The 20,146-nt window shown below is 34.1% G+C and overlaps 3 protein-coding genes across 3 annotated transcripts; 2 read left to right on the top strand and 1 right to left on the bottom strand.

Annotated features, from left to right (window-relative positions):
- The first annotated feature begins 2,091 nt into the window (after nt 1-2,091).
- LOC146929317 (lumazine-binding family protein) lies at nt 2,092-3,155 on the top strand. Its single transcript, XM_085701291.1, has one exon. The coding sequence runs from the start codon at nt 2,151-2,153 to the stop codon at nt 2,922-2,924; it is 774 nt and encodes a 257-aa protein (XP_085557417.1). The 5' UTR covers nt 2,092-2,150; the 3' UTR covers nt 2,925-3,155.
- Nucleotides 3,156-6,692: 3,537 nt separating this feature from the next.
- On the top strand, nt 6,693-9,121 carry LOC146929316 (uncharacterized). Its single transcript, XM_085701288.1, has 4 exons — nt 6,693-6,901; nt 7,023-7,234; nt 7,317-7,433; nt 8,174-9,121. Exons 2-4 carry the CDS (start codon nt 7,045-7,047, stop codon nt 8,908-8,910), a joined length of 1,044 nt encoding a protein of 347 aa, XP_085557414.1. The 5' UTR covers nt 6,693-6,901; nt 7,023-7,044; the 3' UTR covers nt 8,911-9,121.
- Nucleotides 9,122-11,272: 2,151 nt separating this feature from the next.
- Nucleotides 11,273-17,309, bottom strand: LOC146929315 (mediator of RNA polymerase II transcription subunit-like protein). The gene is made up of 2 exons (XM_085701287.1): nt 16,631-17,309; nt 11,273-12,251 (listed from the first exon to the last, which is right to left on the bottom strand). The coding sequence occupies exons 1-2, from the start codon at nt 17,056-17,058 to the stop codon at nt 11,615-11,617; spliced, it is 1,065 nt and encodes a 354-aa protein (XP_085557413.1). The 5' UTR covers nt 17,059-17,309; the 3' UTR covers nt 11,273-11,614.
- Between the last annotated feature and the right edge of the window lie 2,837 nt (nt 17,310-20,146).

Raw genomic sequence — 20,146 nt, 5'->3', positions numbered from 1 at the left:
TTAGATGTAAAAATATGTATAGAAATAGTCCTATGCTTTTTTTTCAAAAAAAAGTCATGTGCTTTTTTCTTTTTTATTTACTCTTTTTTACCCGTGTTTTTTTAAGTATCGGTATAAAATTTATTTATTAATGCTTTTTATTAGAAACACACGATGGGATAAAATCACATGTCTGTCATAATGTTTATTTTTAGTAAATGCAAATTAAATATATGACAAATTTGTTACGAATTAAAAAAAAAAACGACATTCAATAATTTATAGATTTTTTTATCATGATAAAAACCACCTCTATAAAAAAACAATTTAGGACCCGTTTTGTTACAAATTAAAATAAAAGTGATTTTGATATATATTAATTAAGAGAATTTATGAAAACAAATCACGATTTATTTTGTTTGGTTATTGTAATTAAAATCACATGTTTTAAATAATTTAATTTGTTTGGTTACAGCTATAAAAAATGGATTTTCTGTTACAAAATTACAACAACTTTAATAATTAGAGAAAGATTAACTTTAATAATTAGAGAAAGATAATAGATTGTAAATTGTTTTTAACTCTTTAGATATTTAGAAGTTGAATTATAGAAAAATTTAATTTGATTGGGATTAAGATTAAGTTTGTTTCTTCTTTAAAAAAAGATTAAGTTAGAGTGTTTTATCAAGTGTGTTTGTTTTAATTTGTTTTTAAGAGAGAAAATATAGGGGGAGGTTGAAGCAAAAGACACGACGATATAATTTTGATGACGACTCAAAAAATTAAGAAGGGGTAAGATTGTATTTTTTTTACACATTAAGTTTCATAATTAGAGAATAGATAATTAGAAAATAAAAGATTAAGTTTGTTTGTTATTTAAATAAAAGATTAAGTTTGTTTGTTATTTAAAAAAAGATCAAGTTAGTGTGTTTTATCGAATGAGTTTGTTTTAATTTGTTTTTAAAAGAGAAAAAATAGCGGGAGGTTGAAGCAAAAGACACAAAAGGATATAATTTTGATGACGTGTCAAAAACTTAAGAAGGGGTAAGATTGTATTTTTGGTAGACATTAAGTTTCATAATTAGAGAATAGATTTAAATAAATTCAATCTAATATACTGACACGTGTATTCGTGCACACAAACTTATAAAACTTATTTAATATCTAACCCGGGCAACGCCGGGTCTTTAAACTAGTATATATATAAAGTAAGTTTTTTATGCCACATGTCACTTCCACATTCATTCTCAATATTTTTATTATTTTTTCTATTTTTAAAAACCAATATTTTATTTAACAAAAATCGGGTTTTCGGGCTACTTGATCGGAGTGCTCCGAAACATCCCCAGAAAATCAGAAAAAATTTAAGGACCATGACTCCCATAGAAGGGACTTCTTACGGGACTCCGCCCCTCAAAATCCAAAATTCCATCGTTTAGACCCATTTTTCATTTTTATTAATTTTTCATATTCTCATAAAAATCCGAAAAAATTTCGATTAGTTTTATTTGATTTTTAGAATTTTTTGGTACTATTTTTATATTTTTATGATTTTATTTGACAGGTTTTTAGCATTTTTTTACTTAGTTTTTTTGTTGTTTTTAAAAGGAAAACTCAAAACTGTTGAAATGTGAGAGAGTCTGATGACTGATTATACATAAGAATTGTCCGGATTATAAAATCCGAAATAGTAAACATGAATCCTAATTTTAAAATCCGGAATGCACAAGGGCATTTTTAAAAATTTTACAGGGCGCGGGAGAAGGCAATAGGGTGGGAAAGTAATAGTCCATGTTTAAAGGACCCAAAACTATTACCACTTGGACTAATTCATTATTGATTTTGTTACACTTTTTATTCTTGCATTGAACATTCATCTCATCATTTATATTTATTTTTAAATTTTTTTGAAATATTTATATTTATTTTTATGATATTATTATAATTATAAATTTAAATAAATTCAATCTAATATACTGACACGTGTATTCGTGCACACAAACTTATAAAATTTATTTAATATCTAACCCGGGCAACGCCGGGTCTCTAAACTAGTTATTTTATAAAATGATCTTTAAATTTTTTAATGGTAAAATAAGTGATCATTACTTTCCTCAAAAAAAAAAAAAAAATAATTATCTTTACTCGTCGGGCACATCACAACAACACAAATGGCTGCTTCATCTTGTTCTCGTCTTACCTTAACCCACGGATTCCATAATTCCCAAATCACCCCTAATCTTCGATTCAAACCATCTCCTCTGCGCTTCTTCCTTCCATCATCATCTTCTACGCGAAAATCCATTCACCGCCCCATTCAATGCCTCTTTACCGGTCTCGTAGAAGAAATGGGTACCGTCAAGAAACTCGGAGTGGCCTCAGACGGCGGTTTCGACTTAAAGGTGGAGGCAAAGACGGTTCTTGACGGTGTCAGTCTCGGAGACAGCATCGCCGTCAACGGTACATGTCTCACCGTGACGGAATTCGACACGAAAGCTTCTGATTTTACAGTTGGGTTAGCTCCGGAGACACTGAGGAAGACTTCTCTGATTGAATTGGAACCCGGATCGCCAGTGAATCTTGAAAGGTCAGTAACACCTGTTACTCGAATGGGGGGGCATTTCGTGCAGGGTCACGTGGACGGCACGGGGGAGATTGTTTCTATGATTCCTGAAGGGGATTCTTTGTGGGTTAAGGTTAGGGTTAATAAGGTGGATTTGCTTAAGTATATTGTACCTAAAGGGTTCATTGCTGTGGATGGGACTAGTTTGACTGTGGTTGATGTTTTTGATGATGAAGCTTGTTTCAATTTCATGTTGGTCGCTTACACTCAGAACAAGATTGTCATTCCTTTGAAGAATGTTGGACAAAAGGTTAATCTTGAAGTTGATATTCTTGGCAAGTATGTGGAGAGGCTTCTCCGAACTAATGCTTATGCTAGATGATTGAGATCATGTTATGAATTATAATTGAAGCTTCTCAATGTATGGTTTTTATTTATTATCTTTGTGGTTCAATCTATCTTCATATTTCATTTACTAGTTGTTTAACGCTATAGTAAAGCTTCAATAAGATTAGAAGCTGCTTTTGATGATTATAGTAATGTGTGATTGTTGAGATTACTTTGATCTGGAAGAGACTTAATACCCTAGTATAATTGTGGTTCCTTTCACTCACTATCTTCTTTGTAGAAATAGAACTAAGCTCAATAAAACAAAAACAATACTTTTTATTGTTATAAGATTAAATAAAACTAACAATTTTTTTCGAATCTAAAAGTAGAGACCCTTGCTTTAGAGGTCGGACGGTGATTAGGATTCTTCGAATCTCCTCGGTCTTCTTTGTCAGATTAATGAAGTATTCAATACCAATTAATTGATAAACGATGGGTTGATTTTGAAACCATTTATAGATCTATAAAATTACTTATGGTAATTGGGCTTTACAAGTCTGGAACAAAGTAAATTCTAAATGGATGAATCATAACCTAACAATCATACTTAAAAACCCTAATTCGATTAAGATAATTAAAAGACTTTCAATTTAGTTCATGTTCGGGTTAAAGCAAGGTAATAAGTTACCTTAGCCTAGGGATCATACATAGATAAGTCATTGGTCTTATTTCTATTTATGGTCTGTCTAATTAGATACAATTAGGGCTTATTTGTGCATATGGGTCTAAAATCATTACGTTTGGAACAATTGAAATTTTTTGAAGACTTAAATCATAACTCAATAAGGAAATGGCATGGCATTAATAAATTCCAACAAATAAATATAGGTTCATCTTAGAAACCTAATAAGAGGGTGTTTAGTTGCTCAAGGCAACTAAAAACATAAACAAGAAAATATTACAAAACATACTCAAATTAAAGAGAGGTTGGGAAACTCCTTGCTACTCCTTGATGCTTGTCTTCACCTCGAAGCGTCAAATTTTTGAATGAATAGGAGTGTGCAAGAGTCTCTATTTGTATGCAAGTTTCCATATGGGTTATAATTGGGTTTTGGGGCTTTTTCCATTGATTCAGTTTGAAAAAAAACAAGTATACATGCAATTTTTCTCGGAATCATGCACCTGGGTGCATATGGCAGCAAATTTGGTGCCCTCTGGCACTACCATGCACCTGGGGTACATGACACATGAAAATGTGGGGGAAATGTCGTTTTTCTTCGTTCTTTAAAATCCTTCTTGAGACTTGGGACATTATTTTTCCTCGTTGTATTGTCTGTAAAAACCTTCTTGAGTTTCAAGGATCTTCATTCTCTTGCCACCATTACCTCGTGCGATGTCTTGATTTGTCGAATTGCATGATTTATGGGGTGTTTGAAGGTTTGTCTTTAGGTCATGCTCGGGGTTATCAATGAGTAGAGCTTCATATAGATTCTATTGTTGTTGTAAACACGTTAAAATCTAGATCCTTGGCAGTGTTGTGGGTTGGCGATTGGTGCAACACATTATTTGCTTGTTAGAGATGAATTGAGAATTTTGATTTTTTTGGTTCATATTGTGAAACTACCATGTGTGTTGATGCTTTGACTTTGACAAATATAGATTGTGGATGCGGTCCTTCGTTGATATTATTTGAGCTTTGTCGTGTCAATTGTTTTTTTTTTTTTTTTGCTAGTTGATGATAACATTGGAGTTTCTACACCTCGTCTGATTTCGTTATAATTTTTTTTTTGTTTCGACCCTCTTTTTTGGTTTCCAAAACGATACTTAGTATTTTATTATTTGACGGTAAAAGATTTAATGCATTTCATTTAAAATAGAAGTCTGGATGCATGTTTGAATATTGATAAAATTATGGAAACTAGATAAAGACGGGGTCACTCCTCGCAAGATTGTGAACAACCTCATTTGCTTGTCATCTAATGATCAAGACATTAGTTAAAATGCGTCTACAATCACTTTTAATGATACAAAAGTTTGAGGTGTTAGTGTTTCTACTCTGCAAGCTATCAACCAATCTTTTAGAATCAATCTCAAAATTCATGTCAAGAAGATGTAGGTCTTTGACCTGATTAAGTGCTGACAAAAGACCCGTAACTTTCCGCTAATGTATATAAAGCATTGACGCTAATGCAAATTTCAATACCACATTCATATGTAGGTTGGAGAAGGACGCATCCACGCTACATTTATACATTCTTACGACGTTGCTGCGACATTTCAAACATGTTGGACATTTTTCCAACCCACGAGTAAATTGCACGCCTATTGCACACCACTTGACATGTTTCAATAGTGTTAGTCCAAACTTTGTTGTTCCTTTGTTTCCAAAGGCTCCAAAGCATGACATTAAAAATCTGTCTTTGGTTGTATAAAAAAGGAAAAAATTTAGGTGCATTTTTTTAAATGATTTTCTTATGGTTCTTAACTAAATTTACCACGATTTCCTCAAGTTTATAATTTTCTCAAAGTTTGTTATATTCAAAAAAGTTTCTCAAAGTTTGTTATATTCAAAAAAGGTGTATTTTTATTTTTATTTTTTTTTAAAAAAAAAAACCATACAAATGCCACATAAAAAATGTACTAAGCTTTGTAAAGAGTTGTTGGTATCCACCCCTTCAAGAGTGAATGTTACTCCACAATCCCATTATTTGCCAACACTAGTGTCTTTTTGGACAAAGAAAGAAATATGCAGGCTAGTTAGAGGGCATTGAACATCTCTGATATGAATCCTCTATGTTAGTATTTTTTAAACTAAGATACCCTCAAGAAATTTAGTTTAAAATCTTCTGATACTTTCTTGTGTGGGTGGTTGCGGATCTAAGGAAGATATCAATCATATGTTTCTGCATTGTAATTTTTTTGGATCAATCTGGCATATTGTTTTGCAATGGTTAGGTGTTGTTTATGCGAGTCCAACAATCATTACCGATCATTTATGTCAATTCTGTCATTTAGGAGGATTTTCTAAACATCATTGGTCAACTCTGCATCTCTTTTGGTTATCTTGTGTTTAGATAATTTGGAGTGAAAGAAATAGTCGTATTTTCAAGCATAAGGAACACTATTTAAGGTGCTTGACAAAATTAAATTTTCAGACGTTTTAATGATTGAAAGCGAAGTACGCTACTTTCTCTTTTGATTACCATTCTTGGTGGCTTAATCCAAACTTATGCTTGAAAACTATTACTTAGTTTGTATCTTTCTTTCTCCTTTTGGTCCCTTCTTGGACTTTGTAACTTGTTGACTTAGCCTTATTTTCTGGCACACTTGTGCCGGAAAATCTAGGCGTTTTGGTAATCTAATATCATTAGCTTCTTAAAAGAAAAAAAAAATTTAAACTATTATTTTAGGGGAAATATAATATAATTTTTGTTTTTGAGTGGATATAAATGGTCCCTGTAAATATTTAGAATTTTGTTTTTAGTCGCTATAAAATAAAATCACACTTTTTAGTCCTTATAAAATTTTCCATCAGCATTTTTATTCCCTGTCAAAAATTTCCATCAACATTTTGTTCCCTGTCAAAAATTTCCATCAACATTTTGGTCCCTAAAACGCTTAAGGAAAATGTCACAAAAATTAAATAGTGTAATTTTATTTTGTATGGACTAAAAACAAAACTGAGAATATTTATAAGGACTAAAAACTTAATTAACCCTATAAATAAATATAAATTAATCTAATCTAATTAATAATGTGAATTCAGTTTTAGGAGCAATCGACATGAATAAGTATTTTACCGACTATACTAGTTCATTTTATCCTTTTAATTTTGTCCTCTTTTTCTTTTTGCGAAATCCACCCCCTCTCTCACACTTTCTCTCACTACCCACCCACATTCATTCAGATACCTTGACTCAGTTGGTTAGCCGCACATCACAAAAACCCTTTTCCGTTTTCCTCTATTGAACGAACATGCCTCCATCCACTTGCGCCACCGTGTATTCCTAGACCATCGCTGTTCTACAGGCACGCACGCCATTTCTCTCTTTCTTCTAACTTCTTATTACTTGTATCTTCTTGCCCTTTTTTGATTTATTTATTTTTATAATGAAATTCCAACTGTTTTTGTTTTAAATGGATTTTGTAGGTTGTTTTTGAGTGTTAATAAAATGAAAATGAAAGCACAAAGCAGTAGCAATGGGTCTTCTAGGGTTCATAAAAATGGAGGTGAGGAAGGACCAACATGGATTATTATTGCTGCTGGTGCTTTGTTGAGTACATTGTCTATTCGTCTTGGTTACAAGTTGAAACAGGCTATTGACTCAAAACCCCCTCCTCCCAAGCACGAGAATCTCAAAGGTACCATTGGACTCTCTGTATTCCTCTTCTTTATCTAAAAGTTAATTTGATATTAAATTAAATTAAATATTCCTAACTTCAGGAAATGGAAAGTCCTCCAACATAAGGAAACCTTCACCTTCAGATTGCTTTAATGGATATTCCCAAATGCAAGATAATAATAATAATAATCATGCCTTCTTCACTTGCAGCAATCGAGGTCCAATTTCTTCTTTAAACATGTTTTAATTTGCCAATCCTTGTTGTTTAGTTTCTTTCTCTTATTATTTTTATTATGAAGCACGGATACGAACATGGACACCGGACACGACACGGACACTGACACAGCTAATAATTTGAAAAAATCACATAATTCATTGTATTTACAAGTGTCGGTGTCATGTCGGTACGTGTCCGACACCAGGACACGCCTAATCCGAGGAGTGTCTCTGCTTCATGAGTCATAAAGTAGGGTGGTGGATGAGAATTCCAAATCGAATAATTGCAATGTGGTGGATGATAAAACGTTTTAACATGTCATCTCTTTTGTTCACCAACAAAGACATGCAAACTATATGCATCTATGAAGCACGGATACGGACATGACACGGACACTGACACGCCGACACCGCTAATAATTTGAGAAAATTACATAATTCAGTGTAATTACAAGTGTCGGTGGGTGTCGGACACAACACATGTCGGACACCTGCAAACGCCTAATCCGAGGAGTGTCAGTGCTTCATATGTATAGTGTAGCGCATACATTTTAAGATGCTAACCTTGAATTTACTTATTCTTGAACGTGTATGAGATTGGTGTCTGATAAAACCCTGTCTACATTGTACTAAAGTTATTCACAATTAATTATGTTGTGGTCTGATTCCACATTCTGTGTGACATATACTTTCATTACGGTGCTGTTTTTCTAGCTTAGATTATGTATGTGATGATGGACAGGAACTGGAGGTTCTATGGAACTAAAGCGCGCACAAAGTGAACAGATGTTGAGTGAATTCAATGGGGCACTCCCTTTGGTGACTGTTCCTCCTGCTGAGTTTAGCAAAGAAAATGGTGTTGTCTGGGCTTGCTCTCCTGATCGTCTTGAACTGCCTTCAAAGCCATTTCATCTTTCAAACTGCTCAGATTCACCATGTGTATCAGAATCTGGTTCTGATATTTTCAGTAAGCGGGAAGTCATACAGAAACTGCGCCAACAATTGAAGAGAAGAGATGATATGATACTAGAGATGCAAGATCAAATGGCTGAATTGCAAAATTCACTCAATGCCCAGCTCGGACTTTCTTCTCATTTGCAATTGCAGCTTGAAGCTGCAAACAGGGACTTATTTGACTCCGAGAGAGAGATCCAACGGCTAAGGAAAGCAATTGCAGATCACTGTGTTGGATATGTCCCCCATGACAAATCATCCACAGGAACAGCTTGGTCTGTTGACACTAGAAACGGCAATCCAAATGGGCATCTTGATGGGGATAGTAATTTGGACATCCCTGAAAAAACAAAGGATGAGGAGGAGCGAATTGAGATGCTGAAAAGGCAAGTGGGAGAATTGAAGGAGGCGATAGAAGGAAAGGAATACTTGCTCCAGAGCTACAAGGAGCAAAAGTCCGAACTCTCTCTGAAGGTCAAAGAATTGCAGCAGAGATTGGATTCTCAGCTGCCTAATATTTTGTAGAGTTTGTGAATACTTTTCGTTTTTACTTTCTTCCCTCATTCTTTATTTTCTCACTGTAATTAGCTCAACTTTGATTGTTTGATATAATTTCAAAAGTTTGTGCGCTGTGGTGAACTTGAGGGCTGAATATTCAAAATGGCGAGATGAATGCGTATTGCTCCATGAAATAGAAAATGTTACTCCTATGATGTCCTAAGGACACTTGTTAGTATTTTCCTTTTCCTTAATATTTCTTAGAGTAAATTATACATGTCCCACACCCAAATTTAGACATTTTTCTAATCTTATACACAATACAGTTAACCTGATTACAAAACAAAATGAGCTTATACCTTACCCGTTTGGTTGCTGTTAGTCCAAATCTTGGTAGAAGGACATTGGTTGTGGTAGCAATGGGTTGGGGCAAAACTAGTTTAACTTTTGTGGGGTTAATCTAAAGTGTATCCCATTTAAAGGAGTCAGTAAATGATATCATTTTACTGCACATTGATTTATCTTTGAAAAATAAATAAATGGAGATTAAAATTCGTCAATTTTCAATCGTTATATTCCATGCTTTTTTATAATCTAATGGTTATTTTTATTGGAGCGATTGTATAATCAGCTATTCTGTTTGTGCTTTTCTAATCTCGTGCCTCTAAATAACATGAGGTTAAAATGCGAAGTTGTAAGTTTTTTTTTAAAATTTTCATTAGTTTTGAACCTGACTAGGCCATCGTCAAAATGCTTAAATGAAAAATTTGATAGTTTCTATGCTAAATTGTCCTCATGTTGATACTATTTTGGTGACATTGACTTTGATATAGTGGACGTGGGAGATGTAAAGTTGCCTATCTTGGAAATTTGATTGTTCTTATTATGAATATTGGGATAAAGAGTTGAAGATAGACTTTGTATTAGAAGTAGGTTTGATAGGTTGATGTAAAGGAACAATCATTGTGTTCCATATTGAAATATTGAATAGAAGATAGTGAAATGAATCAAGTGGTGCTCTTATATACTCCACCCAGTCTCGAATGCAAGAGAAAAATCATTTTTAAGGTTCATTCAATAAATAATGTATCTGGTCTATAGTATAAATCGAATGCATCATTTATTCAATGAATCTGAACAATGAATTTTTTCTTATATTCGAGGCAGGAGGAAATAGAGCTACTAGAGCATTAACTACTAACCATTTACCATTTAAAAAAAAAAAAACTATAATGCACATGTAGTGGATGATTGAGTGAGGAGGCTTATACAATAAGGGGGTATCATGAGGTATCTTCTTTTTATGGTGCAATATGTAATTTATCTTTAAATATTACATCGCAGAATGCTATTTATCTTTAAATCTTTAATATATTCCCCTTTTGCCATCTAGAATCCCCAACCTCTCACGTGAAAATCAAGAGCGCATGAGCATTTTATAGACATAAACTAATACTTGCACGCATCTTATCATGCTTTACACTGTTGCGCCTTACTTTACTGTAAACATGCCTTACTTTACTGTAAACATTTGAGAAATAATGATTTAGTCCTGTAGATTAAAAGTATCGATAGTTAATTATTTTTCCAAATTTGATGCAACAGTTTTAAAGGTTTTACAATCTAACTGCATTCAATAAATGATTGAATGCTTTCATTTTTTAGAAAGATTTTTTTAAGTGACAAAATTCACTGATATACTTTTAAGAGATTATTAAATAATTCTATTTCGTAAATCATAAATATTAAATTATCGACATTTTAACCCTAAATAAGGCGTTCAGGAGTTACGAACTGATTGAATCAGGAGATAACTCCTGAACTGTATTCGGAAGATAACTCCTGAGTTGTGTTTGGAAGATAACTCTTGAACTTAGTTCAGGAGAAGAAATGCCACCGAAGACATACAATAGCTAAGCCTATTTTTGCGGGAGGGACTCCGACCGTCGCGCTTCTTATTGATAAGGTGAAGCTCTCTTCCTGGAAGTGGTTCCTGGGTAAGAGTTCTGTCAGCCTCTGCTCCTTTTACGAGTGGGAGGCGCATCCTGTCCTGTGCTGGTTTCGGTAGGGGGTTTGGGTTGTGGGGTCTGGTCCTTAGCTGGGATGTAGTGGTTTGTCAGCCGCTCCTGTCTGGTTTGTCGAGGTGTTTTCTTTTTGTTTTTGGTGCTTCTGCCTCTTCTTTAGGGTGGTTGTAGTTTGGTTTTTGTGTATTTTTTTGGAGTACCCTTCTAGGGGTCTTTTGTTGCTCTATTGTTGTACTTTTGGGTCTTGAACCCTCCTTATTTATATATATTATTATTTTGCCATTCAAAAAAAATAGCTAAGCCTATTTCACCCTAGCGATCATACAACTAAATCCGCACCATCTACATCTACAATTGATATAGCATTTTTACCAAAATAAATGGTGGTATAGAACGGTGAAAGTAGAGTTTCCCAGAAAAATTTAAGATGTACACTTTGACTGAATATTTGTGCTTATATAACACTGCTTTTGGACCTAATGATCCAATCCAGCCATGTGTGTGCTAACACTAGGCTAATAGCATAAACTTGCTATTCATCCAATCTAATATTGGTTCAATAGTTTTACTTCAGCCCCTGTAAATTTAGAAATAGTAATCTCAACAATATTAACTTGTAGATACACAGGAAAATGCTTCTTTTTTTTTAAATGGACAGTGATCCTTACACATAATTCAAGCTATCCCGAATGGCTTATTCGAGCATCTCATCTAGCATTCAAATCAAATTCACCAACCTCACGCCAGCCATCGGGCGTGCCAGTGTCACCATTTTCAGCTTCGTCGTTCAAGAAATCCTCAGATGGCTCCTTCTCATCTCTCTGTGCATTGTTTCCCCATCCATTCATCATCTCACCGTGATCCTGATCTCCCATGTCATGGCCAACAATCCCAATATCACTTCCTTGGGATCCAAGTGCACTCCCTCTTATGGGGGCTCGAGACATCATTTCAGCATGAGACTGCGAATCAGCCCTTGCCTGCTGCTCTGCTTGATACATTGCTGCCATCCGTAGTTTAGCCTCGTGGGCTTCACGACCAGCCTTCTCCCTGGATTCTAATTCTGCTCTTAATTCGATCAGAGCCCGTTTTTCCTCTTGGAGAAGTGCCTGTTCAATCATCAGTCTCTCCTCAGACCGAAATTCTCCCAAACTTCTCTTCTGCGATATTATGTTGAAGGCAAGTGCTTGCTTCTCAAAAGTTGCGGTAAACTCAGCAATTTTAGCAGCAATATTATTATCCCACTGCTGGGACCTTGAAAGCATCTGGCCAGTTGTGTCGGAATCAAGTATCCTATCATCCTCTTCTGCTTCATAATCTGCCACAACATGATATGGCAATAATCTGCAGAAGAAAAATTTAGGTAAATAAATGTAAGAGCAAACTTCATTTGCATTAGACTCAAAACAAAGCAATTTTTTGTTGTTCATAAATGATACACTCAGATTTTTAAGAGCACGTTTCAATGAAACACAATCATACATGCATAACAGTTAATAAGAAGTTGCACATACCTAGAAAAAAAAAATTCACATGATGAATTAAATCACACAAAAATTTATGATGCACTACTTGTTTTTATAAGGAGCACAACTCATTAATGTACTCGCAAATGTGTGTGTGTGTGGACGGCTTGTTATAAGCACATGAAGTCCCCCCTATGAAATCCATTGGGACAATGTACTAAAGTTTAAACACCCCGCATTTGCAGTATATTGATAACCCAGTAGAATTCTAGACTGATTTATAATATGGAACAAGTGCCCTTAGGGCATTGTTAAATGATTCAAAAGAAGTAACTTTTACATAGATAATTGTGAATTAGTACTTTTGTCAGTGTTTGACTTGTATTTCCAAGATATAAGTTGCTTTTATGGGTTGCTTAAACAATGCCCTTAGGGCACTTGTTAGCATCACCCTTATAATACATTACCTTAAATCATCTATTAGTCCCACTTCCATTGAGTGAAATAAATTAACACAGCAATTGCCATATTGTAGAGTAAGGATTATATTTGATAGAACATGTAGATTATAGGCTTTGCAAAACTACATCTAAGTAAAGCAGATACACATAAAGTAAAATTATGAGTAAGGACATGGGAACAGATAATAACTTCACAGCATGGTCCTCAAACATAAATATACAGAGAAATTTTGAATGTTACTAGAAACAGGGTTAATGACAAGGAAAGTACAGTTGGAACACTGGATAACATGTTTTAAACAATTCTAAAAGCAGAGGAAATAACATCACACTGTGTCGAACACACAAACCAAAAGGCTCAATGTTAAATATATAGAACGAAAAGGACAGCTTGTAATCATATAAAATGGGGAAAGCAACATACAAGAATTCTGCAAAGCAGATGTGTAGCAAATCCAAATAAGAAGCAGGTTTCAGTGAAAGAAACTGCCAGTGAAGAGATAGAATTCGTATTCGGTCCACAAAATTAACGCTGAATAACATTTAGATGCATAGATCTGATTGGGATATAAGCATATAATAACAAAAACATCAACTGATTGGGAACTAATGGCATAAGCACTTGCGCTAGAGTTTCAGAGTTTAGGAAAATAGCTTATGACATGTTCATAAGCTGTTTTCAACTTATTTCAATAAGTTACCCATGATATGCAAAATTTGAAAACATATACAACTTGCATAAAAACAGTTTTAACCGCATTTCCTCTTTGATTATAGAGATAATTTATATATAAGCACTTATATGATAAAATGATAAATACTTGTTCAATAAACACTTAAGTTAGTTTCCCAAATGCACCCTTAATTTTAATCTGCCATCTACTTAAATAAATGATCAACATTACTTAAACTATATATGTTAATCTATGTTGTTACAAACAGCAAATAGCACTGTGTACCCACAAGTCTTGTCACGTAACAAAAACGAGTGGTGCTAACTATGCGGGAAGAAGACGAAAGAAAAAGTCCAAATTAAAATTGATAGTTATAGAGCTATTTTCAGGTTTTCCTCCCAATAAAAACCCTGACCTCCAATCAATCTCTCATGTGAAGAAGTCCTTCTCTGCTTCTATTTTCTTCTTTGGGCGTGAACCACCGTTTCTAGACCCCACCGTTCACAGCCTCGCCGTCATACATGCATCTGTCTGCAACCTTCGCATACTCCTCATTCTTTCTGGTTCCTCTGTTCTTGGTTCGTGCCTCCTTCGAATGTGCCTCCATTTGTGACTGTTTCTGGTTTTTTGCAGTTTCTGGTTTATTTACAAACCTCCCTTTATTTCTGTTCCATTTTGGTTTAGGCTCTGCTAATAGTTTTCCATCCCCTCTGTTTCGTTTTTTGTTTTCATTTTGAAATTATAATGAACTTATGTCATGATGTTAATGATTGATTGTATTGACTATTGATGAGAACTTATATTGGAGTTTTAATGTTTACTTACTTGCTTGTTTCCTTGAATTCTGTTGGTATTTCCAAGTATGTTTGCTTAAGAGTTGTGATGTGACTATTATTTTTAATTATGAATATGTCATGAAATGAGAAAATTGTTTCATTTTTCAGAAATTATGTGATATTAGTATTAATTTTATAGCAATTCCGAAATTTATTAAATAGCGGTCGTCCCACTCCCAGCTATCCCGGTTTTGGGTTTGGCTGCTCTGTTCTGATATCTGGGATTGACAACATAGTTTCTAATCCTAGTTAAGGTTAAGAAGAACTACAAATAACATCTCACACAAAATCAATACCATGAAGTAAAAATTTTCCTATTTGAAATTAGTTCCTAGAAAAATAATGTCTTAGAATTTAAGTTGGGCCTAATTCAACCTTCAAAAATCGGCTCATAAGGTGAGGGATGCCCCCGCTTATAACTCATTTTCAGGCCTTATCTCATCCAATTTGGGACTCTTCAAAATTCTGAATCAATATTTTTACTTGTTGGGCAACACAATGGTGAAATTTATTCAGAAACGGGGATTTGACGATGCAAAGGTTGGTTTTGAACAAGCTGTAGTCACCCAATGACCGGTGTGAGACACCTGGCAACCAGCAGCTAGAGGTAGTCCAAATAAAACTAATGAAATACAATTGACAGATTGACTTGCCTTTTACCCTCAAGAAGAAAACCATAACCAACTAAACATTGCATACAACAACAACAACAAAACCCTAAAAGAGTGATTTGACAGAGAACAACAGGCGTGTCAAAGAAATGGGTACATAACATGTATACAATGAAATCAATATTCATTTGAGCACCCCACAAGACTGACAAACACTTATCTTTTTCGCAACATATTTCATCTGATTCTCCCAAGGTTATTCCAGAAATTTTAAAAACTTATCCTCATTGATCAGTGAAACATACTATTTATTTACAACCCCTTATCTCAAAAAGGAAAGAACAAAATGTAAAGTTTGATCAACAAAATCACTATAATGAGTAATCCGTACATTCAATTTTCTCACAATGGAAGTACAAAACAGTGATATCACTGGAATAACAAAACAGTGATATCACACAAATAAATTTATCTACTAGGGGACAGAATATATTGTCCAAAAGACTTATTTATAATACACCACCAGTTCGTGTCAAACAATCCTAATATTTGTATGATTCTGATATATAATTAAAATTATATTGTTTCATATACGCCGTCTTCTGGCTTTATGAGGACATGTAAAAAAGTTCCAATGTGCATCAACAACCACCGCTCCATTTAGTCATCACAATGTGAGATGGCATGCATAGGTCATTCTGAATATTACTTATTTAAGTTTCACTCAAATATTAAACTGTAAACAAACTGATGCAGTATTACTAATAGCTTCTTTCAATTGCAAGGGCATTCTTTCATTCAGAGACTGTTAGCTTAATGGAAATAGAATGAAAAAGCATCTTGAGAGAACCAAGTCTTTTGAGTCTCAAAAAGAACATCAAAAAATGCTGCAACAACCAAGTGATTGCAAGGCCGCGGACATAATTTGAGGTAAATCACTAAGGGTATGTTCGGGAGTTGGGTATTTGAGGGGAGGAGTATCGAGAATAAGTTTATATTTTAGTATATAGTTGAGATATAAATTTTTTTTAAATGATAACATGATAAATGATCGAGCATATAACAATTCAATCACACTTAATTAATTTTTAGAAACAACATATAGTTTCCCTAATTTAAAAAGGAAAAATGAGCCCTCCCTCCCATCCAAAACCGACCATAATAAATGCCATATAAGGAAAACATATATTATACATCAATATAAAAACATACAATTAATTAAAAAATTCCACTCTTTTATAAACAATATAGTAAGCTTGCTTATTTAAAGTTGTTTATATGGAGGGCTAATCTTCTTAACTCATAATAAAGTAGTTTAGTTTCAGAGTGGTAGTATCAACCTATGAACTACGGACATAGACATGGACACTGACAAGTCGACACCGATCATATTTTTGAAAAAATGACATAATTCAATAAAATTATATGTGTCTGACACCAGGACACGCCTAACCTGAGGAGTGTAGGTGAAATTACTAATGACATAATTCAATGTAATTATATGTGTATGACACCAGGACACGCCTAATCTGAGAAGTGATGAAATTACTTAAATTTATACACCAGGAAACGCCTAATCTGATGAGTGTAGATGAAATTACTGAATTATAAGGTTAGCATAGATGTGATATTTCATATTAATTAGGAAAAGTAAGCAAAAACATTAGTATATTACCTCTCGCAGGCATCTTCGAGAGAAGAAAAGGGTCGCTTGAAATCCGGGTGACAGACCCGCCAAGCGTCTTGATAAGCCATCTGGAGCTCCATTTGATTACCGGGTCGGATCAACTTTTGCTGTTGTTGTTGCTGGTGGTTTGAATTAGGGTTCTGGTGTAAATTGAGAATGGGATTGGGATTAGGGTTAGGGTTAGGGTTTTGTTGAAGATTGAGAGGTGGTCTTATGGGACGCAAGTGAGCGTCAATGTTGGAAGGGAATCGAGAAATTGCAGCTGCTTGCTGTTGTTGTTGCTGCTGCTTTTGCAATTGCTGTAACAGCATAAAATGTTGCTGCTGTTGTTGTCGCTGTTGTTCTTGAATCAATAGTTGTTGTTGTTGTTGTTGCTGTTGCTGTTGTTGCTGATGGAGTGCCTTTGCTTCTTCCATTTTGTCCAAAAAAATCTAAATCTTGAGAAAATTCCGTGTGTGTATTGCAATCCCCTTTTTCGAATGAATGAATCAAGAGAGAGAAGAAAAGAAGATAGATGATTGTGTCTGTGTCCGTCTCTTTCTCTCCAAAATCTAAATCTTCCTTGTTCTTCTCATCTCATCCTGCAATGCAATCACCAGTCTATGTGTGTTACTGTTTTTCCCTCTTTCAAGAGGAATCAAATCACTCGTGTCGGACTCTTCAACTCAGACAAACCCTCTTGTCTTGCTCGCTAGTTAAGAAAATAGTTGGAATAATAATTATTATTATTTTTTTTTTTGAGGGAATAATTATTTTTGTTCTAGATGGAGTAGTTATAATGGTCATGTATTAAAATTTTAAAATAATTTTTAATTGTCTATTTCGTTAATCAAAATAATACGTTAAAATAGTCTTTTAATATTAATAATAACTTTTTTCTTATAAGGATTGATATAAAAAAAAAAATACTTATAAAAATCGATAAGACACTAAGTCAATATATTGAGGGACTGATATGGCAGTATCAACGGAACATTATAACGCGAGAGTCTATTTTAACTAACGAATTGCATAATTAAAGACTATTTTGAAAATTCGATACATTTAGGGATTATTGTTACTACTCCTAGCATATTCAAGGACAAAACGACTATTACCCAAAAAATAATTGTAATAAAAATAGCAAACAACGACGTTTGGTTTGAATCTTTTTAGGTTATTTTTTGACACAACCACACAATTCAGTTCGGTTTGCGACTTTTATTTTACCAATTAATACAATCAAACTACAAGTATAAGAGCTCTTTGGTGGTAAGTGGTGTCAAATCAAAGCAAGATGAAGCCTATTTATAGACGAGGCATTACAAGAATTCGTGCTCAACCCAGTAGTTACGGATTTAAGAGTTCATTTACACAATGTTCATTCAAGTGCCAAAATAAAAACACCAAATTGAAGTCATTTAGGTGTTACAAATGTAGCACTCACTTTGGCTGGTCGTAACAACCTTAACTTTTAAGATTTGATCATTTGACTTTGGCCATCATTTGGTGACGATTTTGGAACTTAATGTTGTGAAATGTGAAGTGTTGCTAGGTTAACATTCACATTTTGATCATTGAAAGTGGTATTAATTGACTATGATCTTGATCCGGCCAACGAATTTCCATAAATTAAAGAGTTTGCCACCTATTTGCATACTTACTACAAATATCTGTATTTATCTATTTACTCAAAACAAAAGAAAAAGTAGTAAAATGCAAATAAAGCTTAAATAAAAGTATCATTTTATTAAATAAAACATTACTAAAAAGTAGTAAATCATTGATAAAATGCAAATATTAAATCATTACTAAAAGTCCAAGGTTCGAACTTGACCCATATATATTATAATGCATAGTCATTAACAAATGAATCATGCTCATGAAAATCAAAAGAATCTACTTTCCCTTTTCTTTTGGGACAAAACCAAAGAATTATTTTTTGGAGAGAGTAAGGACACAAATATGAAATGAATTTGTCTTAGAAAATATGATTATACAAATATCACTCTCTCCGTCTCAAATAAATGAGTCATTTGATTATTTCACAAACATATTAAGAAAAGTGAACAAAGGAAAGAGTGAGAAAAATGGTTTTAAGTGCCCTTGTCATGTATTAGTGCATCCATCGTTATCATAAATGTAAAGTGAATTAAGATATTTAATTAGAAGTGATGAAAATAATATTAATTAGAAAAAAGACAATCCATAGTAAAATGTTCATACTAACCCGTGCCCCAGAGGCACCAGTTAATGAAGCAAAAGAGAAAATTTTAATTTACAAATGTGACTTTTTTTAAACTTTGAATGTATTGACTGCGCAACTCTCAATATAAATACTAATATATTTGATTCTTTAATCAGGTTAGCATTTTTCATATTAAAAAAGTGAAATAGGGAAAATATTTTGTGACAATTTTTTTTTAGCTTTTATATATGTTCAGTCCCTACAAATATGGTCATTTAAAATTTGGTCTTTCAATTTGCTAATCCTTGTTTTTTTCCATTGCAAAATTTAATCATTTAAAATTTAGTCCCTCATCCCATTTAAACACTGCCACGTCATTGATTAGCTGACGTGTCACGTCTGATTTCTCAAACAAACGTGAAAGGACGAAATGCCCTTGATTTTATCTTCATTTTCTTTAATATTCCTCTTCTTTCTCTCATCCTCCTCTCTTTTCTCCACCCCCACCCCACCACCACCACCACCTCCACCACAATTATAGATTCATGCAAATACAAACTTGGTTCAACTTCATCTTTTCTTTCTTCCCACTTGAATCAGGGATTAAAACATTTTCTGGCATTAACTGACTCCTTTTCTTCTTCTTCTCAAAACCCTTTTCCCTCCTCTTCCCTTCTTCTCCGTCATAATCGAATTGAATCGTCACCGCCATAACCACCCCTTTTCCACCTTCCTCCGTCGCGTTTCAAGAACTTCCCGACATTAACCTAATCAAAGCAATAACCATTGTGTGTCTTAGATTACCAAACGTAGCATCACAAATCTTAAGCGGAAACGACGTCGTTCACCGATCTGTAGCTTCATCTCTCCGCTTTTGCTCAGGCATGGTCTCCCCGTCGGCAAACACTACGTCCCTAACAAACCCCTTCCGATGAATGAAGAACCTACATGGGACAATGGTACTTCATTTCCTGAACCTTGTATAGATCGCATTGTTGATATTGTTGGAATGTATGAAGCATTGGCGTGGCTTTGTGGCGGATTGAGCTGTTTTGCGGGTTTGAGATTATTGGTTGTGTGGAGCTTGACGGTGAACCATGTGGTGTTTTTTTGTTGTCACATTGAATCCATGAATTGGAATTTAAGGGGTGTGAATTGTGGTGGGTGGTGATGGTTGGGGTGGTGAAACGTGAGGAAAGGGAGAGGAAGAAGAATGAATTGGAATTTCAAGGGTATTTTGGACATTTCATGATTTAAAATTGGAATTTCACATAAATGAGGAAAATGAATTGATGGTAGTTTTGTCATTTCACGTCATCATACGTGACACGTCACAC

Source organism: Medicago sativa, chromosome 4 (genome assembly GCF_051527215.1).
Source record: "Medicago sativa cultivar Bolivia chromosome 4, Bolivia_mono, whole genome shotgun sequence".
Classification (NCBI taxonomy): domain Eukaryota; kingdom Viridiplantae; phylum Streptophyta; class Magnoliopsida; order Fabales; family Fabaceae; genus Medicago; species Medicago sativa.
The sequence above is the reverse complement of the archived record's forward strand: the minus strand, read 5'-3'. Positions and strand labels throughout refer to the sequence as shown.

Coding starts and splice junctions, on each gene's coding strand:
- LOC146929316 (XM_085701288.1), top strand. CDS start 7,045: ATGAAAATGAAAGCACAAAGCAGTAGCAATGGGTCTTCTAGGGTTCAT. Junction 7,235..7,316: donor CAAGCACGAGAATCTCAAAG/GTACCATTGGAC, acceptor TCCTAACTTCAG/GAAATGGAAAGTCCTCCAAC. Junction 7,434..8,173: donor CTTCACTTGCAGCAATCGAG/GTCCAATTTCTT, acceptor GATGATGGACAG/GAACTGGAGGTTCTATGGAA.
- LOC146929315 (XM_085701287.1), bottom strand. CDS start 17,058: ATGGAAGAAGCAAAGGCACTCCATCAGCAACAACAGCAACAGCAACAA. Junction 12,252..16,630: donor CTCGAAGATGCCTGCGAGAG/GTAATATACTAA, acceptor TTTCTTCTGCAG/ATTATTGCCATATCATGTTG.
- LOC146929317 (XM_085701291.1), top strand. CDS start 2,151: ATGGCTGCTTCATCTTGTTCTCGTCTTACCTTAACCCACGGATTCCAT.